This window comes from Leptopilina heterotoma, unplaced genomic scaffold (assembly GCF_015476425.1).
Source record: "Leptopilina heterotoma isolate Lh14 unplaced genomic scaffold, ASM1547642v1 Lhet_130, whole genome shotgun sequence".
In the NCBI taxonomy this organism is placed as follows: Eukaryota; Metazoa; Arthropoda; class Insecta; order Hymenoptera; family Figitidae; genus Leptopilina; species Leptopilina heterotoma.
Genome location: NW_025110849.1, coordinates 17,763 through 42,526, shown reverse-complemented (window position 1 = coordinate 42,526; position 24,764 = coordinate 17,763). Strand labels below are relative to the sequence as shown.

General features: G+C 27.7%; 1 protein-coding gene across 1 annotated transcript; it reads right to left on the bottom strand.

The window, feature by feature from the left end:
* Positions 1–4,448: 4,448 nt before the first annotated feature.
* On the bottom strand, positions 4,449–7,948 carry LOC122513006. Its single transcript, XM_043629233.1, has 8 exons — positions 7,750–7,948; positions 7,279–7,659; positions 6,789–6,959; positions 6,416–6,604; positions 5,787–6,001; positions 5,243–5,402; positions 5,046–5,145; positions 4,449–4,554 (listed from the first exon to the last, which is right to left on the bottom strand). Exons 1-8 carry the CDS (start codon positions 7,946–7,948, stop codon positions 4,449–4,451), a joined length of 1,521 nt encoding a protein of 506 aa, XP_043485168.1.
* Between the last annotated feature and the right edge of the window lie 16,816 nt (positions 7,949–24,764).

Genomic DNA, 24,764 nt, shown 5'->3' with positions numbered 1-24,764 from the left:
CTTTTACACATGTGCAGTAGTGCAATTTAGAAGTTATTTCTGCGCAGTAGTTTACCATTACATCAGGACATGCGCAGTATTGTAAATTAGTTTTCATGTAAAATTTTTTACACTACTGCGCATGTTCAAGTGCACTGGTCCATTACTGCGCAGAAATAACTAGTAAATTTTATTACTGAGTATATCTCAGTGTAGTGGTATCACACTGCGCATCAAACACACATGTTGCAACAAGATACCGACACAATACTTCCATTTCGGGAAGGTCCCTGGTTTTTTAAAATATAATAAGTAATACTTTCTTGTTATAATGTGTTTGAAATATTTAGAGTTTAATTGGAAAATATTGTTTTATATAAATAATACAGGATGGCTAACGGTCAGGGAAAAATCAGGGAATTTTATTAAAGCACTGAAAAAAGTTAAATTTTTTTAATTTATAAAAAAAAATTTCTTAATTTTTATTCAATAATAATAGTTAATAAATTACGAAGAATTGTGAATAAATATTTATTCATTTAAAAAATATTTTATTAGTGTTTTCGAATAATTTTATAATATAGGAAATTTGTAAATAAATGTTATAGAAAATTTTTTTACTGTCTAATTTTTTTTAGAGTAAATCAGAATATTCTTAAGTGTTTGGGAAAAGAACAAAATTTTTGTTTGGAAATCAGGGAGAAGTCTGGGAAGAACGGAAATAATTTTCTGTGCCAAGCCTGATAAATCACACAAAATAATATTTATATAAAGCGTTTGGAAAAATCGAAAGTATTAATGATGAATAAAAATGAATAACACAGGTTTACAAATTAATAACTTTTTTTTGTCAATCGAATAAAACATTTTTTTTTCGAATAGTACACGAAATCTGCTGCTAATATTACTCGAAAGAGCACATTACTTAAATTGCTTAACGATTCTCTTATATTTTAGCATGTATTCATATACTTATTGTAAAAATACTTTCAATGCAATAAGCATAAGAGACAGTAGCTAATTTTGCACGAAATCTTTATTATAAATACAAAGAGAACGTGCTATAAAAGTATTAGATTCTTCTTATAAGAATCGCTCGAACTCCGACTGATTTTCAGGCAGACTTTATACAACACAATCTTACCTGTGTATACGCACATATAACTCACACACACATATATTTCTCTCTATATTTGATATTTCTCTGTCCTGTAAAACATTATATATTATATGTAGTATTTAATACTTGTTGCTGTTATAAAAAGATAATATTTATTTAATAGTAAGGATATTAGTTAAAAATTATTGCATTTTTATTCGTGTTTGAATGTATAAGCAACATGTGAAAATTGTTAGCTTATGTTATTGCAAACGTCACCGAGTTGTACGCGTTCCGTTCCTCGAAACCATCCAGAGAAATATATGTGTGTGTGAGTTATATGTGCGTACACGCAAGTAAGATTGTGTTGTATAAAGTCCGCCTGAAAATCAGTCGGAGTTCGAGCGATTCTTATAAGAAGAATCTAATACTTTTATAGCACGTTCTCTTTATATTTATAATAAAGATTTTGTGCAAAATTAGCAGCTGCTTTTGGTTTTTATTGCATCGAACTCTCCGTTACATTAAATAGATGATTTCGTATATAAACTATTATAACCTCAAGCTAAAATTCTATTCAGCAGTGACTAATAAAATTTGTAAAGATTCTGCAAGCAATAATAGCAACAGATTTCTCTCAGTGTAGGTGTTTTTTGAGTAAGAAAATCATAGTTTTAATTTTTTCCCCTCGTGCAGTTTTTCTGTAGCTTCAAATTTTACATTTTCGAGGTTAAAAGTCACTTAAACTTACCTGTATGAAAATTAGCTTATCAAAATATAATAAATGAGGTATCATTGGAAAGGTTATTAAATTACCTTTCGATCCATAGGTCACAGAATAAAATTCAATAAAAATTGAGAAAGTCACAGTCGATTAAAAATCAAATTTCATGCCAATTTTGATGATTTTTTGACACTTAAGTAACTTCTACTATTTTTTTCTACATTAAACAGGAAAAAATGTTTTGATTTTAATTTTTTTATTGATAGACTATATGATTACAAAAATTTTAAGCCCTTGTGGACCTCGATTGGATTAAAAATGACAATTCTACACTAAATTTAGTTAACGAAACTACTTTCTTTATTTTTAGTATCCCATAAACATTTGCAGCAAAAATTCAAGTAATAAAATTTATTTAAGCCCTAAAGTGACTAACATCACTAATCAAGGGTTTCTGATGTCGTAGATGTTAAATCCAATGTTAGTTTTTCAAATCTCAAAATGGCGGATCCAATATGGCGGACAAGTTTTTAAAAATCTATGAAATTCGTCTTAAATTCGTTACTCGGGGGTTTTTGGGGTCGCTGATTACGAATCGGATGTCAGATTTCAAAAATTCAAAATGGTAGATCCAATAGGTGCGAATTCGATGGATTTTTAAAAAATTTGTTCACCATTATGAATCCACCATTTTGAATTTTCGAAATCCGACATCGGATTCGTAATCATCGACTCCGAAAACCCCCGAGTAACGAATTTAAGACGAATTTCACCGATTTTTAAAAACTTGTCCGCCATATTGGATCCGCCATTTTTAAATTTGAAAAACTAACATTGGATTTAAAATGTACGACATCAGAAACCCTTGATTAGTGATGTTAGTCACTTTAGGGCTTTAATAAATTTTATTACTTGAATTTTTGCTGCAAATGTTTATGGGATACTAAAAATGAAGAAAGTAGTTTCGTTCACTACATTTAGTGTAGAATTGTCATTTTTAATCCAATCGAGGTCCACAAGGGCTTAAAATTTTTGTAATCATATAGTCTATCAATAAAAAGATTAAAATCAAAACATTTTTTCCTGTTTAATGTAGAAAAAAATAGTAGAAGTTATTTAAGTGTCAAAAAATCATCAAAATTGGCATGAATATTGATTTTTAATCGACTGTGACTTTCTCAATTTTCATTGAATTTTATTCTGTGACCTATGGATCGAAAGGTAATTTAATAACCTTTCTAATGATACCTCATTTATTATATTTTGATAAGCTAATTTTCATACAGGTAAGTTTAAGTGACGTTTAACCTCGAAAATGCAAAATTTGAAGCTACAGAAAAACTGCACGAGGGGAAGAAATTAAAACTATGATTTTCTTACTCAAAAAACACCTGCTATTCGAAAAAAATGTTTTGTTCGATTGACAATTTCACTGTAAACCAGTGTAATAAATTACACAGCCCCACAAAAAAAAGTGTCGTGCGCGGCAGAACAGACTAGTCATTTCCTATGTATTTTGACGCGCTGAACACGAATCCGAAGTCCGTTTTGCTCCATCACGTCAGGATTTTTTTCTAACCTCAAAAAATCTGTCGGATTTTGAGAGGTAGACGAATTTATAAAAGTTAATGGATTTACTTCAAACTTGGTAACTAGGGGTTTTTTGGGTCGCTGATGACGAATTTGAAGTTAGATTTTCAAAATTCAAAATGGTGGATCCAATATGGCGGACGAATTTTTTAAAAGTTAATGGATTTACTTCAAACTTGGTAACTAGGGGTTTTTTGGGTCGCTGATTACGAATCTGAAGTTAGATTTTCAAAACTCGAAATGGAAATTCTTATATACATAAGTAAGGTATTCACGTCCTTTTATGGTAGCGCACTCTTTTGTCCTCAAAGGATCTGTGCAATGGTTTTCGTTTCAAATTGGTGCCTCCAGGTACAATATCCCTTTTCAGCATCCAACAGTAGTCGGGCATCATATTTACATCCCATCTTCCTTAATAACGACGCTCAAATTCTTTACCCACATAACACGTAATATTGCATCAACATTGCTGAAATATTACATTGCAACATTTGAAATATTACCATTAAATGTTGCATCAATGTTTCAGAAACATTGCTATGTCCGACTCAAGCAACATTCCAGTGCAATATTCCAGCAATATTACAAAAAAATATTCAAAGAAAATTTTTTGAAAGTTGCGGGAATATTTTTTAGCAATGTTGCGGAAATATTGAATTGCAATTTTTGAAATAATTTTAAAAAATGTTTCTGGAATGTCTAAAATTCTTTTTCATTATTGCAGAATATTATTTAATTATTACTTTCTAAAACTCTAAAGCATTTTTAAAAAATGTCACTGAAAAATTTTGAAATAATCTGTATATATTTAATGATTTTGTAAGGAATGTATTAGTTAAATTCAGTAACAAAATTATTATACTTTTTTAATTATAAACAAATTTTAGATTGAATATTAAAGCATTATTCCATTTTAATAAATTAAAAAATCAACAATAAAGTATAATAACGAAGTTCTTTATTGAGACAGCGATAATTCAATATTTAATATTCAAGAAAGAGTAAAAACTATGTTAAACGTTTAACTTTAAATCAACAGAAAAAATAATTATATTGTTAGATTTCCTCTTCATCATCAGCATCAGACTGCAGAGGTTCCGATTCATTTATTGGAATGCCGTCCTCAACATTGTCGTCGTCGCCACTATCTACTTGTTTTGCTCTAAATAATATATAACTATTTTTAAAAAGACACCTTTTTGAGAATAAAGCAATTAGAAGTGGGTCATTGAATTAATCAGTGATAATAACCACTAAAAGTTAATTAATTACAGATTAAAAAGCAAAAAATAATTTAATTGTTACTATAAATTAATTTAATCGCTCACTTCTTGCTGACAGAATATTGAAATATTTTTTTTATCTGATTTTAAGAATCAGCAAACTTTCAAAAAATTTAGCTATTTGGTTTAAAAAAATACTTTATAAATGTGTGGTTGTCACTTAAAATAGCTAACGAATTTAACTTTATAAATGTGTGGTTGTCACTTAAAATAGCTAACGAATTTAACTAACATTCCCTTCAAATGAAGAAAGGATTCATTCTTTTAGTGTATATTTCTTATAAATTTGGATTTCTACTCTTTTCGAAAAATATTTGACTCAAAAATATTTATAGCAACAAATGGGAAAATTATAATGACTTTTTCTTACAATTCTCTTTTTAATCTGGTACTAGCCTGCGCAAACCATTTGGAACCAGCATCTTTAATGTTGTGATCTTTTTCGTCTGGGTAGGTTGCTTTCACGCTTTCTAAATTAAAAAATAAATATCAATAAGAACTATTAAACTTTTGCTGATAAAATAACATAAATATTTTATTGGCACTAATTTATCTGTCTTGTCTTACGAATAATTAAATCAGCAAAATTGGTATCTTCTAAAGACATCTTTGATTTCCTCCCTGACCAACTATAAAAGGTAGCTACTTTATTAGAAAATAGTTTGGTACAAACATTCGCCAAAACATTTTTAACGTCTCTTCCGCCAATTGTTCCTAATGCATTTATCTGAAATATTAAAGTAATGGAATTTTTTAGGAGATGTAATTGTAGTTGTTTTGCCTGCTATAAACGTTTTACGAATTTATCTTTGAAAAATTTGATAAATTTCTAAAGGCAGATTTTTATTATTTAATTTTAGTAAATAAATTATATAAAATAAATATTAATTAATGTTATTACATGTTATTTAAGGGTGTTTAAAAAAGTCGAAAATTCTATTAAAACAGATTTTTTAATTAATTATTTTTAATAAATATTTATTTTCGGAAATTAAAAATGATTTTATTGTTAAATTGAAAAATGTATTTCAATTTGATAAATATTTTACGTATTCTACTGGATAAAGTTTGTGCCATTATTTTTGCCCAATTTAAAAAATAATTTACTGACCATTTTCTCTTTAAAAGATTTATGCTTTAATTCTTCGTTTACTTTCATCAAGACTTTCTTTGTAAGAATTGGCAGTTGTGGGCACTTCGAAGAATCAAAGAAGGACCTATTGTCGTTTATCGTTAAAGTCCTATTTTGCGGTTGAATTTTTATATTTTTAAGAAGAATAATTATTTCGTTTAATTTTGACAGCGATAATTCTTCATATGTGAGACCTATTTATAAAAATTTTTCTAAGAATGTTATATTATTTAATAAATTTAAATTAGTCAATAGTTTTGCAGTGAAATCTGAAAACTCTGATTGAAGAAAAAATTTAAGAATTTAATTTAATAAGAAAGTATTTTATAAATTTTAGTAAAAAAAAGATAATTATTATATAATCATTATTATTAGATAATGATTATAAATAAATATAATAAATAAATATAATCATTAGATAATCATTATCATTTAAATGCGTTGATATTTTGTAATAAAAAATTTGAATTTCTTTTATAGAAAATTTGGTTCAAATATAACCACTGGGGGTAAATTTATTTCTCACCGAACTGTAAATTTTACCAAAATTTAGGATTACTAAGAGGCCAAAACTAAAATTTCGAATAAGAAAAATTTACACATTTTACCAGATTTTCTATCTTGATATTCCATACTAGCCAAACGATTATTTAAGTTAGATTGACTTTTTTTGTTCAACAATCTGTCATTATCTACATCACTTTTCATTGATGCCGAAGAAGGTTTAGTGTTATTTGATTTTTTTCTATTATCAGGAGATGTGGTAGGAGATGCAAAATCAGTGTCCGTTACCAATTCTGCAAATAAAAATATAATTTAAAAAAGGTCCCTATCATTGTTATAATAAAAATACTCTGTAGGGTAAAATGATTTGTATATTATATTTTAATTATTAGATAATTATTAGTTTTAGCTAATTTTTTTAATTAGATTATTTAATTAGATGATGTTATAATTTTAATATAAGTATTATTATATTACTAGAGTTTTGATTTTGGTTTTCCAAAGCAGCCAAGCTGGTCTCTGAATTTGGATTTAAATTATTTGACATATAATTATCAGAATCATTTTTTGGTGTTCTCGACTGACGTTCAATACTACTTGATTTTTTTGGATTTTCAGAAGATGTACTGGGAGTTTTTATTGTTGATTCTACAATTATGAAAATTAAAAATATTAATTTAAAACTATTTAACTAAATAAAAAAAAATTTTCTATTCCAGTAATGTAATTTTTATTATTTATTTTAATTATCAGACCATTAATTATTATCTTTTGAAAAAGATAAAAAGGTATAAATAACCTCTATGATACTACTTAATTATAAAAGATCAAAATTAAATTTATCAATATTCTCAGTCTAGAAAAATATAAAAATAAATACAGAGAAATCAATTTTTTTAGAAAAATTTTAATTTCAAATAAATATGAAATTGAAAATTTGCTGTTTGAAATTAATTAAAAAGCTAACCTTTTTGTTTCAATTTTTGAGAAGATTTTTGTGATAGAAGTGTCATCGAATCTTCTGAACTAGTTCTTAAATTATCATCAGGAACTAGTTTTTCCGGTATATTATTTTCACTCACAGTTGCAGCAATTCGAATCCGTTTTGAAGGAGGTAACGGAAGAACTATACGAGATTCTAATAATTTGTCTTCTGATATTTTTGGTTTTGTTTGCTTTTTAAAAGAGTTGTATTCATCGTTATCGTCAAGATGCCCTAAGTAACCTTTTTTAGCTCTATTGTTCCTTGATCTTTTATAATTTTCCGCATAATTATCAACTTGGTCACTGTCTATTTCTGACATAACTAAAGCTTCTTGTAATTTTTCCTTGGCTGTTTCAATTGTGTCTAAGTATGAAAGTATAAATTAAATGTAGTATTACTTAATAACTTATATCAAAAACTTTTATTCTTCAATTTGTAATAATAAACTTGTACCTGTTCTTTTTAAATATTTAATTACATCGTATTGCTTCCACGTCACATCCGGGTCCACTAATTTTGAAATCATATCATTTAATTTTAAAGATTTTGCAGAAGGAGGATAGTAACATTTTTGTTCCCCATTATTGAAATTTACAATCCACTTTGTTGGCACTAATACGACACCATCTTCCAATTCTATTATAGAAAACATATTTTTGCCTTTCAGAACTTTTTAAACAAGTCTTGTATTGAAAAGAATTTGCTCATGACATGAGAATAATTTCCCTAACCAAAAAGACAAAATAACATTAAAACCAACTAAAACAGTTGCAAGCGGTTTATTGGTAACTAGGAATAAAAATATCATTACGTCATAGAAATTCTGCCATTTAAATTTTTAAATATTTATTCTAATCGTGATAAAAAAATGTTTTGAAGCTAGAGAAAATAATTTTGTGGAAAATATATATCGTAAATTTACAAAATGATTTCACATGTTTGTATATAAAGTGGTACGTACTAGTTTCCACAAAGATAGAAATATTTATATTATAAAATATCTTTTAACTTTATTAATATTTCATATTATTTAATTTAACAAATTTTTAATTATTACTTATTTATTTTCATTTTAAATTGCATAAGAACAGAAAAAAAATATTTATATTATAGGTACTAGAGTATATTTAAATTTTGTATTATTATTCATTTTGTATATAATTTTGTAGGTATATATTTCATTTTTTATTATAATTAAATTATTAGGATTATATAAAATAATTAATTATTCTTTAAGTCGATAAATTTTTCACTATTTTTATTTTTTTTATGATTTTTAAATTTTTGTTTTAAATTGTATAGTAATAAATAAAATGTTAGCAATGAACTTGTGTCTAAATTTTGAAATATTATTTTTAATAATTTATTTTTTACTTTGCACAGTAGCCTTTTAATTTTTGACTTTTAAAGTTCGATTTCTTTCTTCCTAGATAGAATGAATTCCATTCCTTGGTCTCTGTTTGCTTTTACTTATGCTCAGCAGATTAATGTTTTTTAATTATTATTTATACGTTTATTTCAGATAACAGGTTTGCTTTTGCAGTTTACACAATCATGCCTAAATTCAGTTCCACAAATAGTTATTCCGAAAGGCACATTCGGAGATTACGAAATAAGCAAACACAATTTGATTTAAAACGCTTGAATTCTGGAAAATATAACATAGAGTCAAAAAAAGAAAAGCCAAATGGAAATAGTACATTTATCAAGTCCATGGAAAATGACTCTGATAGTAATATAATATAAATATATATATATATATATATTTATTTATTTATAATAATAAAAAAATAATAACTGCTTTTGCAGATGAATCAGATGAATCACAGAAAGAAAATTTTTACAATAATTCATTTAATACAAACGTTGTAGAAGTTGACAAAGAAGTTGAAATAGATGATTCAATTAATGGAAAAAGTAAAGAAGAAATAGAAGAAGATGAAAAAGAAGAAGTAGAAGATATGATGGATGAAGAAGGAGAAAAAGAAAAAGAAGAAGAAGAAGTAGAAGAGGAAGAAGAAGAAGAACATATGTTCGATTTTGATTTCGAACTTGAAGATCGATTTAAGTACTCTAATTTAGACAGTGATTCCGATGAGAACTCAAATACTTCTGAATCTAGTAGCTCTGAGGAAGAAACAGAGGAAGAAAGCAACAATAGTAAAAATAAGAAATTTAAAATCTCTTTATGTCAGTGGGCACTTTTATACAATATTCCCTTGATTGCACTAACTGCATTGCTATTTATTTTAACAACATTTACTGATTATGTTTTACCTCGCACTGCTCGAACGTTGTTGAAAACACCAAGAAAAAGTAATATCGTATTTATGTCTGATGGTGGAGAATATCTACATTTAGGTCTCAATCAAGCTATTGAATCCATTTTAAAAATTAAAAAATTTAAAGGAAATATCGAAAATAATTTAAACTTATATATAAATATTGACGGTTTGCCCATACATAAAGCTTCAAAAAACAGTTTATGGTTAATTACCTGTTCAGACGAAAGTTCAAAAAGTGTATATTTAATTGGAGCTTATTATGGTAGTCATCACCCAACTAATACAAATGAGTTTTTATCCAAATTTGTAGAGGATGCAAAAATTGTCAGTGAAAATGGTTTTATCTTTGAAGGTCGAAAAATTAACGTAAATATTCAAGGATTGATTTGTGACGCTCCAGCGAAGAGCATGGTATTGAACGTAAAAGGTCACACTGGATACTACAGTTGTTCCAAATGCAAGATTAAGGGAGAAGGTATTTTACCTGCACAAAATGGAAATAAAAAAAGGAAACGAGGTAAAAAAAGAAGAGTGTGTTTTCCTGGTATAGGACCATTTCAGAAAAGAACAGATTTAGAATTTGGTAACAGTGTGTACGTAGGTACTTATCAAAAGGATAAACCAACTCTTCTAACGGACATACCTAAATTTGGAGCTGTTTCCAAAGTTCCACTTGACTACATGCATTTGGTTCTTTTAGGAGTAATGAGAAAATTGATTCTTTTGTGGTTAAAAGGTCCATGTAAAGTAAAACTCTCGGATTCAGAAATTGATAAAATATCTACTCATTTAATGGAATTGAGAAAAAGTCAGCCAAGTGATTTTTCAAGAAAGCCAAGATCATTAAGAGACATAAAGTTTTGGAAAGCAACAGAGTTTCGAAACTTTTTATTGTACAGCGGGCCGATTGTTCTAAAAGACGTTTTACAAGAGAAAAAAGAACAAATGTATACAAATTTCATGGCACTCCATGTAGCATTATCTATTCTTTCAAGTTCAATTTTCATTAAACTTCCAGGACAAATCGATTATGCTCAGAAGCTTATTGAATATTTCATTCAAACTTTTGAAATAATATACGGAAAAGAATTTATGTCTTATAATTTTCACGGTTTACTCCATCTTTGTGATGACGTTAAACAATATGGACCAGTAGATGAATTCAGTGCTTTTAAATTCGAAAATTACATGACGACAATAAAGAAAAAACTAAGGAAACATAATAAACCGTTGCAACAACTAGCTAGAAGATACGCTGAGGAACAAGCTTTCAAAGAAATTAACATTTCTCAATCAGATGTACTTCTCAAGCATTGTCATTGTGAAGGACCTTTAATTAAAAACAGTGTCAAGATAAAAAAGCAATATAAAGTTATTAATAATAAATCATTTTCCATTGATTGTAATAGCTCAAGAAATAACTGCGTTCTCCTTCAAGATGGCTCTATAGCAACAATTTCAAACATTGTTGAGCTTCAAGACGGTAATTTTCATTTAATAGGAAAAAAATATCTCTCTGTGGGAGACTTGTACACATCTCCATGCAATTCGAGTGATTATAATATAAATGTAATATCAAAAAAAAGCGATGAATACAATTCCTGGCCTTTATCCGAAGTGAAACCTAAACTGTGGAAGATTCCTAAAAACAGAAAACTGTCAGTCGTGTTTCCATTACTTCACACAACTTCTCAATAAGTAATTAACAAACATTTAATTGATTTATTTAGATAATAACTAATTAAAAATTATTAGAGACAATTGTTAATTAATTAATTAATTACAATTATTTAATTAAAATTAATTAAATTTCAAAGATTTTGTATACTTTTGCAAAATACTATATAACATTATTAATATCTTAACAATGACCTATATTTTTGTATCCATTGATTTCATAACTTACCGAATTAAAATAGTTTTAAAAAACTCAATTTATTTCAGAAACGAGTGTTCAGATCCTTTTGTGGAAGAAATATCATTACGTTTTATGGAACTACAGCGTTTAATATTCATTTAAAAGCAAAATAGTCATTCTTTACCCCTAACTATTATAGTATTGAGAGCTGTAATTTGAAGTTGATAATGTTACAGAATTACTTACAATTCTTATATAGAATAAGTAAGAAAAATTTAATGAATCTATTAAATTCGTATTAAAAGAAAACTACTGAAAATGCACTAAAAACCATTCAATCAACATTTTTTCTTTATATTATTGTTGCTGTAACTAGAATAAAATTCTAATTTATATAGACATAAAATTATAAATAGATTTTTTTAATTTAAACAAATAAATTGCCCGTGATTTAGGTTAAGAATATTTAATTATTCTTAAAATAAACTAATCTAAATTTTTACTATTTATTGGTCATTTTTCCGATAGCTAGTTATTATTGATTTGTAAGAAAACAGTTTTTTCATTATTTTTTCATTTCCAATTATAAATATTTAATTAATTTTTAAAGTGATTTTTAACTCAAAATTTATTTTGTAGAGCCAAATAAGTACATAGTGAAGACAGTATTTGAGGAAACGGAGAAATCTTCCAATTTAATGCTAAAATTGTCATTCGAAATTTACAATTAAATGTCGATTTAATTTGTTAACCTTATTTTATTATAAACATTTGCATAACTTTCTTACTATATATTACTAATTGTATAATATTAATTGTATATTACTAATTGTATATTACTAATTGTCTGAATAAAAAAATGGTTTTCTTTATATTGTATAGTTAATTTTTAAAAATGAAGTATCGCTCTAATATTTAATTAATGATTTATCTTTTGTGAAAAATAAATAAAAAATAACATATGCACAGAAAAATTTTGAAAGTAATATTTAAATAATTACATATTTTGTATAAAATAATATAAAAAAAATTAAACGTTCCAGCATCATTCATTAGGAATATTTAAAAAATTTTAAAAGTAATATTGCTTCAACATTCTAATTCAATATTTCCGCAACATTGCTAAAAAATATTCCCGCAACTTTCAAAAAATTTTCTTTGAATATTTTTTTGTAATATTGCTGGAATATTGCACTGGAATGTTGCTTGAGTCGGACATAGCAATGTTTCTGAAACATTGATGCAACATTTAATGGTAATATTTCAAATGTTGCAATGTAATATTTCAGCAATGTTGATGCAATATTACGTGTTATGTGGGATATAAGATCTTGATGGAATCGTTCTCCTTGTTCTTCACTGTAATCTCCCAAATTTTCTGGGAATCGATCCCGATGCGAATCTAACAATAAGTAATGCATCTTTATGCTCATTAAGCATCCTAACTTACCAAAATTTTTAATCATATCACTAACTATTTGCTCCTAATTTTCACTCTTGTGATTACCCAGAAAATTTTCGACAACTGCTTTGAAACTAAGCCATGCGGCTTTCTCCTTTTTATTTATCTTGGTGATAAATTGCTCATCTTTTAAGAATTTGCGAATTTGTGGTCCGCCGAAAACCCCTTCTTTTAGTTTCGCATCAGATTTTTCTGGAAACTTTTGTTCCAGGTATTTAAAACAGTTTCCTTTTTTATCTAAGGCTTTGACAAATTGTTTCATTTCTCCTAGTTTCGTGTGTAAGGATGGAATTATCACCTTTGAAGGGTCGATTAGGGGATTTTCTATTATATTTTTTGAACCTGGTTCGAAAGAATTTCTTTTTGGCCATTGTTTTTTAATGTAGTGATTTGCTCGATCTCTACTGTCCCACAAACACAGGAAACATGGTGTTTTTGTAAAACCTGATTGTTGTCCAAGTAGTATGCTTAAAATCTTAAAATCTCCACAAATTTGCCAGTTGTGTTCTCGGTATCTAATTTTATCCAAAACTAGTTTCATATATTCATAGTTTTCTTTCATTTCCGTTGAATGCGCTATTGGAATTGGAGCATAAATATTAGTTTTATGTTTAAAAGTAGTACTAATGTACTACTTTTAAACTTCTTTTCGAAGAGTCAATAAATAGTCTCCAATTTTCATCTTTGTATATATTTGTTTTTAATTTATTCATGAGTCCGACAACATCTGAGCAATATACCAACGACGGATTTTCATCTTTTGTAAAATATTGTCGGAATTCTTTTTCTCTGTCTCGATAAAAGCTAGCTGTTGTGCCTTTTGATAACAAGTTTTTCTTCTTCAACACTGATGCTAGGTGATCTGCACAATCCTTTGGCAATTTTAAATCTCTAATGAGATTGCTAAGTTCTTTTTGGTTAAACGTTTGTCGAATCTTTATCTCCTGTTCATCATACGGAAGGTAATAGTCGTCCTCATCATCGGTTCTCATGTCTTTATTTTCAAAATCTAGAACATCTTCAGTTGAACTGTCAATTTCCAAGGTTTTGGGAGAAGAAGGTGGATTGCATGAAATTTCTGGTTTTTTTACAGTGGGGACATTAGCATACAATATGTTCTTTTTATTTTTGTTATTATATCCTTGCACATTGTTTATATCATTTTACTCATAATTATTCAATAAATCAGAAAATATCAATGTAATTAATATTCATAAATTGCTTCAAAAGTTAGACGGAAAACAAATTTTCGGGTATGCTATATCACAGTTACAAACGACCTGACGTGTGAAATATTAAACAATAAATAAACAAAATTCAAATTATACTATTTTTTATTAATATTATACATTTCATTAATAATCATTTATTAAAATTAACTTAAACATTTTCTGCTCCTCGTTTAGTTATTCCATATAAGTAACAAAAAATAATCGAAATTTGATTTGTATTACTACTTATTAACAAATTTTTATAATAATTATTTTTAAACAATTAATTTTAATGTTTTCTTTGTCTTGTGTTGTACACACGTTTAGTTATTGCACCCTTATCCTTATTTTTCTTTCCGTCTACTGTAGATGTGACTTGATTTTCGACAACTATTTCAGTGGTCGATGTTTTGTTTTTAACTTTTTCGCTAGACTTTTGAGCAGTTCGTTTCTTATTAGTGGTAGTTTTTTCGGCAGGTGTCCATGTATGTGGTGACAAAGCAAAATGTTGGCAGGGCGATTCGTACAACCCCATAGCGTAACAGTAGGAGCAGGACAGCTCATTAAGCAATAGAGCATTCTGATTTTTTTGGAGCCAAATTAATTGGTAAATTTTCGTTGTTCCAGGGGCTGCTGCTATTTGAGAATTTGTCATTTTATCAATAATTTTAAAGTCATTCTCTAAAATTATGAATGCTTTAACCTTCGTTGAAGTGTGAATTTTGTTCATCATGTCCTTTGCTGTTAGAATATCTTTACCGAGCGCAACCGCTCGATCACATAGCCCTTTAATAGTTCCACCGGTTCCATCTGCCACACTTTTGCCATGTCCGGGTGCTGTGAAGTTCCAAGTAGCGTAATTCAATTCTATTTTCAAACAAAACTGCTGAAAAAGATGGAAACAAGTTTTGTTCCTGTACTGCGAACTAGGGCTATCAGTCTGTATGTGGATTGCTGATAATTTTGGTAAAGTTTCCTTAATTAGTTTCAAGATCGGTTGTAAATGAGTCCACACAGCAGCAGCATCATGACGAAGACATTCCGATACTGTACAACAGGAAATACATTCTAAACTCCCTTCTGAGTTTCTGTAATAAAATGCACCCGTGTGTAATGACAGCTGTTTTTTCGATGCTCTGAAATGTGCACTTTGTATTTCTTCGGCGTATTTACAAATCCAGTTTTGAGAAAAATCTCCACAGTAAAATGCTTCGTTTGGTTTCAAACTATATCCAATAGTTCAAATCGCTCGCTGTTGATGAATCCTAAGATACTCGTGCTTTAAATAGTCTACAACGAGATTGTTGGCTTCAGTTATTAAACCATCTACTGTACAATAAATTTTTATCTTAGATGTAATTTTAACATTTTGTCTTTAGCGCCTATTCTACTAACATCGCGAGTTACCCATTTAAAATACCAACTTCGATCATTACAATTTCTAATATCAAGCTTCTTGTTTTTCCAAACTTCACACTCACTGTACCAACATTCTTTACTAAAATCATTACAGACCCGCGATTCTGTAAATAATTGCGAAGATGGACAATTTAACAATTTATGGTTTGACAATCTTAAAAGTACGAAGTTCATGTTAACATGTGTTTTACAAAGGCAGGTATCTCATCCATTGATCGGTCGATGTACTAACCAAAATGGTTTGTACTTATAAAATGCAGCACGAGAAATCTTTATTGATGGATGTTGTTTTTTAAATTTTTTAAATAAATTGTCAACAGTATCGCATAAATAACGTTTTCTCTTTTTAATATTGTGACGAGTTATCGTATCTTTAACACCAGGAGCGATCGAAGAATTCTCATCTGATTCAAAAAACGTTGTAATAATATTCGCTGATCTTTTTTGACTCGCTTTCATACATAATCTATCACCATTAAGTGATTTGGAATTCATATATTTTCTTTGTGAATCTAGACTTATTAAATGAGATAATTTTTTCATACATTTATTTTCTTGCACAATAGGGCCGGAAAGCATTTTTTTAAAAATAATTCGATTTTTTTCTTCAGTTATATTTTTTTTTTCGCTTTGCAATTGTTGATCAAGTACCTCGCAATACAAAAGACGTTCTCTAACAGCTACAGGACCTTGATTTTCAATAGTTTTAACCGCCTTTAATACATTATTTTCAGCACCAGCTTGATCCAAAAATTTTTTTTTCATTTTTGAACATCGAGAAGTCCACTTATGAATAATTTTATTTTTTTCACTCACTGTGGCTTCTAATTGTCGAATACGTCTGTATAATTTTTGTTGACGTGCTAACAAAGTGCGTATTTGACGTTTGTCCTTACTGTTCCATTCATTAGAGTTCGCAGATCGATGTATGGAAGTATTTGAAAGACTTGATCCACCTAAAATAGTAAAACTCTCATAAGTTTCAATTGATAAAAAATTAATATTTTCTAATAAATACAGAGTTGACATAAAAATTTGTTTTTCCATGACTTTTAAAAATTGTAATTTCTTATCCGGTTGTAATGAAATATTTTAAGAGGTTTTTATTATTTAAAAAATCAGGCAATAATTTTATAGAAACAGAGAAATGAATTAAGATTATCAAAAATTGGAATTTTCTTATACTTCTAAAAACTTGGTATTATTTCTGTTTTTTTTGTTTTAAATTATCCTAGTTTTCCCTGGGCCATGTCAACTTTGTAAATATTATTAGATTATATGAATAGATATACATATATGAGGAGCAAATTTTCAAAAGCTGATAAATCCATTTTTAAAAAATTGAGATAAACGTAAATTTAATATTTTAAAGACCTCACAAATCGACCTGTCACTGTTAAATGTTACAAAAAAAATTTATTAACAACGAATTTTCAATTTAAAAACTTTTTGACATAGATGATTTTTTTGACAAGATGACTTATAATTTTTATGTTTTTTATTAGAAAAAATCATCAAAACCTTTAAATTACTTAATTATGATAATGTTTAATTAAAAACAGAACGTCTTAAATATAAAAACATTGTTATAAAAATAAATTAATACAAATTTTTTATTTTTAAATTAACTATAGTGGTTATGTGAGAAAAGTCATTTGTTTCATTTTCTCGAAATAAAAAAATATGGATTTATCAAGTTTTGAAAACTTGCTCCTCATATAATATTGAAGATGTAAAAAGATTAAAATAAAATCAAAACAGTACGAGGATAAGTGATTATAACTAGTATCAAATACGTCGTGAATTACAGAGTGAGAAAAGTCTAAAGTATTTCGTATAGTTTTCATGAAATACACTTACTTGATTTTTTCCATTCTGGGTCACTAAAAGCTACTGGTTGATTTGATGTCGAAGGAACATAACATGAATCATTGTTTTCGCAGTTGTCAGATTGATTTGAAATACCCGAAAAAATTGTTTCTGTTGGTTGATTTGTCACCTCATTTAATATATTTTTATTGTAAGAATTACCCTCGCAGAAGCTGTCTTCATTCTCACACTCTTTTTCAGAAGTATTCGAAGTAATTGAATGCACAGTGATGTTTGGTAATTTTTTTTGCGATCGAGTTTTGCAAGAAGTTTCCTTAGAGCTAACTGTATTCAAATTGGATGATTTCGTAGATGGACGCAATGAATTATTCTTAGAATTATATTCTAACTTTCTCAAACGTTCTTCTTCCTTTTTTAAAGATAGTTTTTTTCGTTTTTCTCTCATTCTATCCCGTTTGAGGATTTTCAAATCTAGCGAAATTATTAATAAATACATGGCATCAGTAAATTCTAATCAAGAAAAAAAATTATTTTTAAATATAATAAAAATGTAAAGGATAATATTAAATTACCTGCAGAAGACATTGCGGTTTCTTTACTTTTGACGTTTATGAATAGGTTACAATTGACAATTAGTATGAACTTCGTTATTTACAAAAAAACATAAAAGTTGGCTAATTTCAAAATCATAGCTTTGCGCCAACTTCAAAATGCATACGTAAAAAACCACACGATGCAGTAAAAATCACGTTTTTTATACATTCCTAATAAAAACTTTTTGAAGCATTTTACAGGTATATGTAAAGATGAGGATCCTAACAGTTATAAAAAAAATTATGTGGTTTTGAATTATTTTGTAAGTGTGCCTTCAAATAAAGGTGTCATTTAAATAAAGATTACACTCCATCTTTCAGAATATTTTACCATTAAAGGTCAATTTATTTTAAAGGCACACGTTTTGTTAACATACCAAATTGTTAACAATCGTTTCTCAAATACAATGTGTACTTAGAAATTTTTTTTAAATTAAATGCTTCAAAAACTACATGCAAAAAACCTAAAAAAATTTATTGTGGTTGAAATTAGAGTCACCTCTTATTATTTACTCAACATTTCGATATATTTTGTTGCACACTCTTCTCACCTAGTATATTTGAAATGAATATATAAGAACTAATAACACACAAAATATCAGATTAATACATAAATTGCTTCAAAAGTTATTTCCAGTACAATTTTCCATCTCCTAAAAATCACCGCCAAATTTTTGAGTTTTTCTATTATTCTCTGACTTTTAAGTCGCATAACACATAAATTATTAAATTAACCACTCCAAACTTTTTATGAGGCATTAAGTAGTACATCATGTAATTTTTATCCAGAAAAAATTAGGTTTGTTGTAGGCCATATGTACATAAAAAAGCAAAGTCACATAAAAGTTGAATGTTTTTTAGATTTGCCCATGTAAGGAAGAGTGGGGCAAAATGGGATACTTCTGTTTTTCCATGATAGGAACTTTTAATTTTTATCCTCGATAGAGTCCCGCTCAATAACTTTTACCAACGCTACAGCAATTAAACACTTACAAGTCTTTTTTTTACTTATTATTAAAGTTAAAAACCTCAAAAAAGTATCATTTAAAAGCTCATGTCTAGAGCTTTATCAATACATAAGACGAAAATTGAATTCTTTCTTTCCTAGATCGCAAATATGATCTCGAATTAGGATTGCTATATTTTTCCTGTAATCTACACGTAAAAAACAGTATATGTACCGAATTGTAGCTCACTAGCTAACAATTTGTATAAGTAAACGGGGGGGGGGGCAGCGGCGTTTTTAGATTAAAAGAAATTAAATTACTTTCTCTCCTTCTTCGCAAATATGATTTCCAATCAGGTTCGCTATATTTTTCCTGTAATCTACACGTAGAAACAGTATATGTACCGAATTGTAGCTTACGATTTGTACAAGTTAAGGGGGGGGGAGGCAGCACCGTTTTTAGAATTTTTAAAAAAAATATTTAATTTTCTTCGCATATATGATATCGAATCAGGATAGCTATATTTTTCCTGTTAGCTACATGTAAAAAGCGGGATACGCACCGAATTGTAGCTCACGATTTGTTAAAATAAAGGGGGGTCAGCGGCGTTCTTAGAATTTTTTTGGAAAAAATTAAATTACTTTCTCTCCTCGTTCGCAAGTATAATCACTAATCAGGTTCGCTATATTTTTCCTGTAATCTACACGTAGAAAACATTATATGTACCGAATTGTAGCTCACGATTTGTAGAAATAAAGGTGAAGGGGGCAGCGGCGTTTTTAGAATTTTTTTTTTAAATTCGATTTCCTTCTCTCTTTGTTCGCATATATGATCTCGAATCAGGATCGCTATATTTTTCCTGTAAGATACACGTAAAAAGCGGGATACGCACCGAATTGTAGCTCACGATTTGTTGAAATAAAGGGGGGTCAGCGGCGTTCTTAGAATTTTTTTGGAAAAAATTAAATTACTTTCTCTCCTTGTTCGCAAATATAATCTCGAATCAGGTTCGCTATATTTCTCCTGTAATCTACACGTAGAAAACAGTATATGTAGCGGCGTTTTTAGAATTTTTTTTTAAAAAATTGAATTTCCTTCTCTCTTTGTTCGCATATATGATCTCGAATCAGGATCGCTATAGTTTTCCTGTAATCTCAACGTAGAAAACAGTATATGTACCGAATTGTAGCTCACTAGATAACAATTTGTTGAAATAAAGGGGGGTCAGTGGCGTTCTTAGAATTTTTTTGGAAAAAATTAAATTACTTTCTCTCCTTGTTCGCAAATATAATCTCGAATCAGGTTCGCTATATTTCTCCTGTAATCTACACGTAGAAAACAGTATATGTAGCGGCGTTTTTAGAATTTTTTTTAAAAAAATTGAATTTCCTTCTCTCTTTGTTCGCATATATGATCTCGAATCAGGATCGCTATATTTTTCCTGTAAGCTACACGTAAAAAGCGGGATACGCACCGAATTGTAGCTCACAATTTGTTGAAATAAAGGGGGGGCAGCGGCGTTCTTAGAATTTTTTTGGAAAAAATTAAATTACTTTCTCTCCTCGTTCGCAAGTATGATCACTAATCAGGTTCGCTATATTTTTCCTGTTTTTTGTTAATTTCTAATAAATATTACTTTTTTATAATAACAAAAAATCCTACTTTATGTTTGTATATATATAATCTTACACAAAAAGAATTGAATGATTTTGGAAAAATATACTATGTTTTAGTGTGATATTATAGTGATTGATAAAAATCCATAATGTTAATAAATCATAAACAGATATATTTATGATAAATAAAATGTTTTAAATAATTAAGATTATGTATTTTAATCAAACACTATAATATCACACTAGAATGATAAAGTTAAACAAAGGAACAGCACAATATATGTATATTATGTTGTTTATAGTTGGTTTGTTGAATCGGATTATTCGTTTTGTTCTCTGTAAACAGACAATTTTAAAAAGGTACCGCATTTTGACCCACTTTCCACTACACATATGACAGTAAGATATATGTGTACAATTATAGTACACATGTTTATCCTGAATAATAATAATATTAATAATTAATAATAATGTTAATAATTTATCATTAAAAATACAGTGAGCATTATAAATTTGTCTGCCTTTGTGTTATTTGACACTATGGGTAAATATGAAGTAAAGGATAGCAAAATTGCTGATATTGATGCATAAGGCAGACTTTTTATAATCCTTCTCTTAAAGCAAAAGCTTCATAAGTGGATATTGAACACCTTAAGAGATGCCATTCATCCCCAGTAGGGTGGCCCTCAGTATTCCTAGTCATCCAGAATATGGATTGCCTTTAATTGGTGGGACGGAAATTATTTAGAAAGGATTTGTAAAAGTGCACATTTTCATCGCTAGGCGGTATTGCACACTATTTACAAAAGGATAGATTGAAATAAGGAAATTTTTTAAGGATTTCATACATTATATTTTGCAGTTGAACGAGTAATACTTTAAAAAATTTAAAAACCTTCACGACTCTTTTAGCATTATTAATCAGAATAAACAAAACTTCACATTACGTTGTAAATAGTCAATGTAAATTACTCATAACATTTCGAATCATCTTCATACAACGAAGTACACGTACACGAATAAAAATTTTGTAATTTAATTTCAGAATTCTTTTGTTATTGTCAATACTAAATGTAAATATATTTTTAACAATGTAGAATTTTTAAAACATATGCTTATGTAAGAATACTAATTTGAAAGACTATTAGCACTTTGTGATTTTCATCTTTAATTACTATTATAGTAGTCTATTTAAAGCATTTTTAAAAAGTTCTGAACTTTTAATCTGTAACAGAAGCTTTACTTTCAGTGTGATTGTTTAAGAAGGATTTGTGAAATTTCCCCTTTTTATTGCAAGGCGGTATTAAACACTATTCACAAAAGGATATATTTTTTAAGAAGAAAATTTTGGTTAGGATACAATTATTTGTGAAGAAATTATTATAAGTGTGCATTTTTATCTCGAAGCGGTATTGCACACTTGAAGAAAAAGAATAAATGCGAGTTTTACTCGCACTTTAAAACCGAGGGTTCAGTAGACCAAAATGAAACTCTCTTTATATAGAAAGATATGTGTGGAAAAATATGATTATTGAAATGAAATTTATACAAATTAAACTCATATTTTTTATTTTTTTGTTTGAAATCGATTTATTTTTTTTTTATTTCTTAAATACCTTCTCCAATCAGGTTCGTTATATTTTTTCCATAATCTACACGTAAAAATGAGTATTAGTATCAAATTTTAATTCACTATGTCACGATATGTAGATACAGGTCGCGATAATATGTAGAAGTTGGGGGGCATACGAGTAATTTCATAAGGGTTCGGTCACTACACCAATGGTATACGTAACCCTGAGAAAGACGCTTATTAGGGTGGAAATATTATTGAAACAGTATTTATACTTATTTCAATTGCAAAACTAATTGTACTATAAACATATGTATAAAGAAATTGCACAATGTTTCGAATACTACATTAACCGTAAGAAACAAATCAGTCCATTGTTAGTAAATATTAAGCGAAAAGTACATTTGATTTCACGTAAAACTTAATTATTATATATTTATTCAAATATTGTAAAGACGTTATATTATTTCTCGAAGTGTCTTTAATGTAGATCCTGAATAATAAATTAGTTATTCAAATAGTATCTTTTAATTTGTATATTTTAAACTTAAATTATTTTAACTTAATTTAAAAGAAGATATAATTGGTTAAATAAATACTAAATGGTTTTCAATTGATCGGGATTACATTTTTTAACGTATTTGTAAAAATTCACATTTTCATCACTAGGTGGTATTGCACATTATTCACAAAAGGAAATAAGTAATTTAGGATATATTTGTTGCAAAAATCTTCAAACTTCAATAGAAGGATCAGAATGATTTCTAAGGATATGTATAAAAGTGTACATTTTCATCACAAGGCGGTATTGTACACTATTTACAAAGGAATATATTATATAAAGTGCCGCTCAATTACTTTTGCACACCCTACAGCGATTATACAATTTACAAAAAGTTTTGTATTTTGTTTATTAATAAAGATAAAAAGCTCAAAAAGGTCTTTTTTAAAGCTCTTTTCCTAAACTTTATTAATGTATAAGACAAAAATTAAAAAATTAATTTGTTAATGTTTAAAAAATGTTATTGCAACTTAAAATTTTTTAATTTTTTTTTTGGTTTCTTTAAAGCGATACAGTTGTTTAGAAAATCATCTCATGTAAATCATACTTATATTATTTTAAAGCTAGTTTTATCACCTTTAAAACGCATTAAAAAAATTTTTTTTACGATAATTTTTAAGAATAATATGATTATTTGTTTAAATAATTAGCCATTTTTTTCAATTGATGATAATTCAAATACGATTCTTTTTAAAAAAAATTTTTAAGAACATAAATTATTTTTTATGTAGAATCAGAAAAAAAGAAACAAATTTTTTTTTAGAAATAAATCTTTTTAACGTATTTTTTGAAAAAATTTTGTTTTTATATTTTTAAGTTTTAATTGTAGAAATTCGCAACTTTTACTTACCGCAACAAACAAATAAATTTATTATTGTATTTATTTAATTATATTCAATAATTTTAACTCAGCAATCATTTAAATCACTTTTGATTATTATAAACTGATCAAATTTTTTTTAAATAATTGCTTAGTTGAAAATAATTATATAAATACGATAATAAATTTATTTTTTTGTTGTGGTGAGTAAAAATTGCGAATTTCTATGATTAAAACTTAAAAATATAAAAAATGCAAAAAAATTTTTTCTAAAAAAATATTGTTTATTTTTTTCTGATTCTACATGTAAAAATAACCAATTTATGTTCAAAAATTTTTTTTTTAAACTAACCGCTTTTGAGTTATTAACAGTTGAAGAAAATGGCTAAGTATTTAAACAAATAATTATATTATTTTTAAAAATTATGGTAAAAAAATTTTTAAAAATGCTTTTTAAAGGTGATAAAACTAGCTCTAAAATGATAAGTGTGATATACATGCGATGATTTTCTAAACAACTGTATTGCTTTAAAGAAACAAAAAAATTGAAAAATTTTATGTTGCAATAACATTTTTTAAACATTAACAAATTAATTTTCTTAATTTTTGTTTTATACAGTATTAAAGCTCAGGAAAAGAGCTTTAAAAAGAGACCTTTTTAAGGTTTTTAATTTTAATAATAAACAAAATGCAAAACATTTTGTAAAGTGTTTAATCGCTGTAGGGTGGGCAAAAGTTATTGAGCGGCACTGTACATTATAAAGGAATTAATATACTTTAAGAGTTAAATCAATAATATTTAAAAAAGTAACTATTTGTTAAATATGTTGTATTAATCAGAAAAAACATTTGATAAATATTACTGCATGTGACACATATCTTCTAAAAGACATTGGACATTTATTCATGTATTATTTATAATAACAGTCAAATAATAATTATTATTGTCACTTTATACCTTTTTTCTAAATGTTCATCACATGACAATTCAAATTTAAAAAATCTGTCCGCGCAAGCGCGGACACATTCTCATCCGCGCTTCGCGCGGGGGCTTGCTTCGCTCGCAAGTTTCAGCGCGCCTCGGGGCGCGCAAATATTGATCGTCGCGCTTCGCGCTCCGGCGATTATTTCGCACGTCGCGCTTCGCGCTCCGTGTGTTGTTGCGCGCTTCGCGCGCAAATGGCTCGCTTCGCTCGCGATGGTCTGCCATTGTTGTACATTATTTGTTTTCTTGTTTCCTATTGTATGTTTCATAAAACATTTTTTTTTCTTAAAGTTACTACGACTTTAAG

Excerpts from the sequence above, each read along its gene's own strand:
- LOC122513006 (XM_043629233.1), bottom strand. The coding sequence starts at position 7,948 with ATGTTTTCTATAATAGAATTGGAAGATGGTGTCGTATTAGTGCCAACA. Across the intron at positions 7,660-7,749 it reads TAAATATTTAAAAAGAACAG|ACACAATTGAAACAGCCAAG; the intron begins GTACAAGTTTAT and ends TTTCATACTTAG. Across the intron at positions 5,403-5,786 it reads AATCTTTTAAAGAGAAAATG|ATAAATGCATTAGGAACAAT; the intron begins GTCAGTAAATTA and ends TTAATATTTCAG.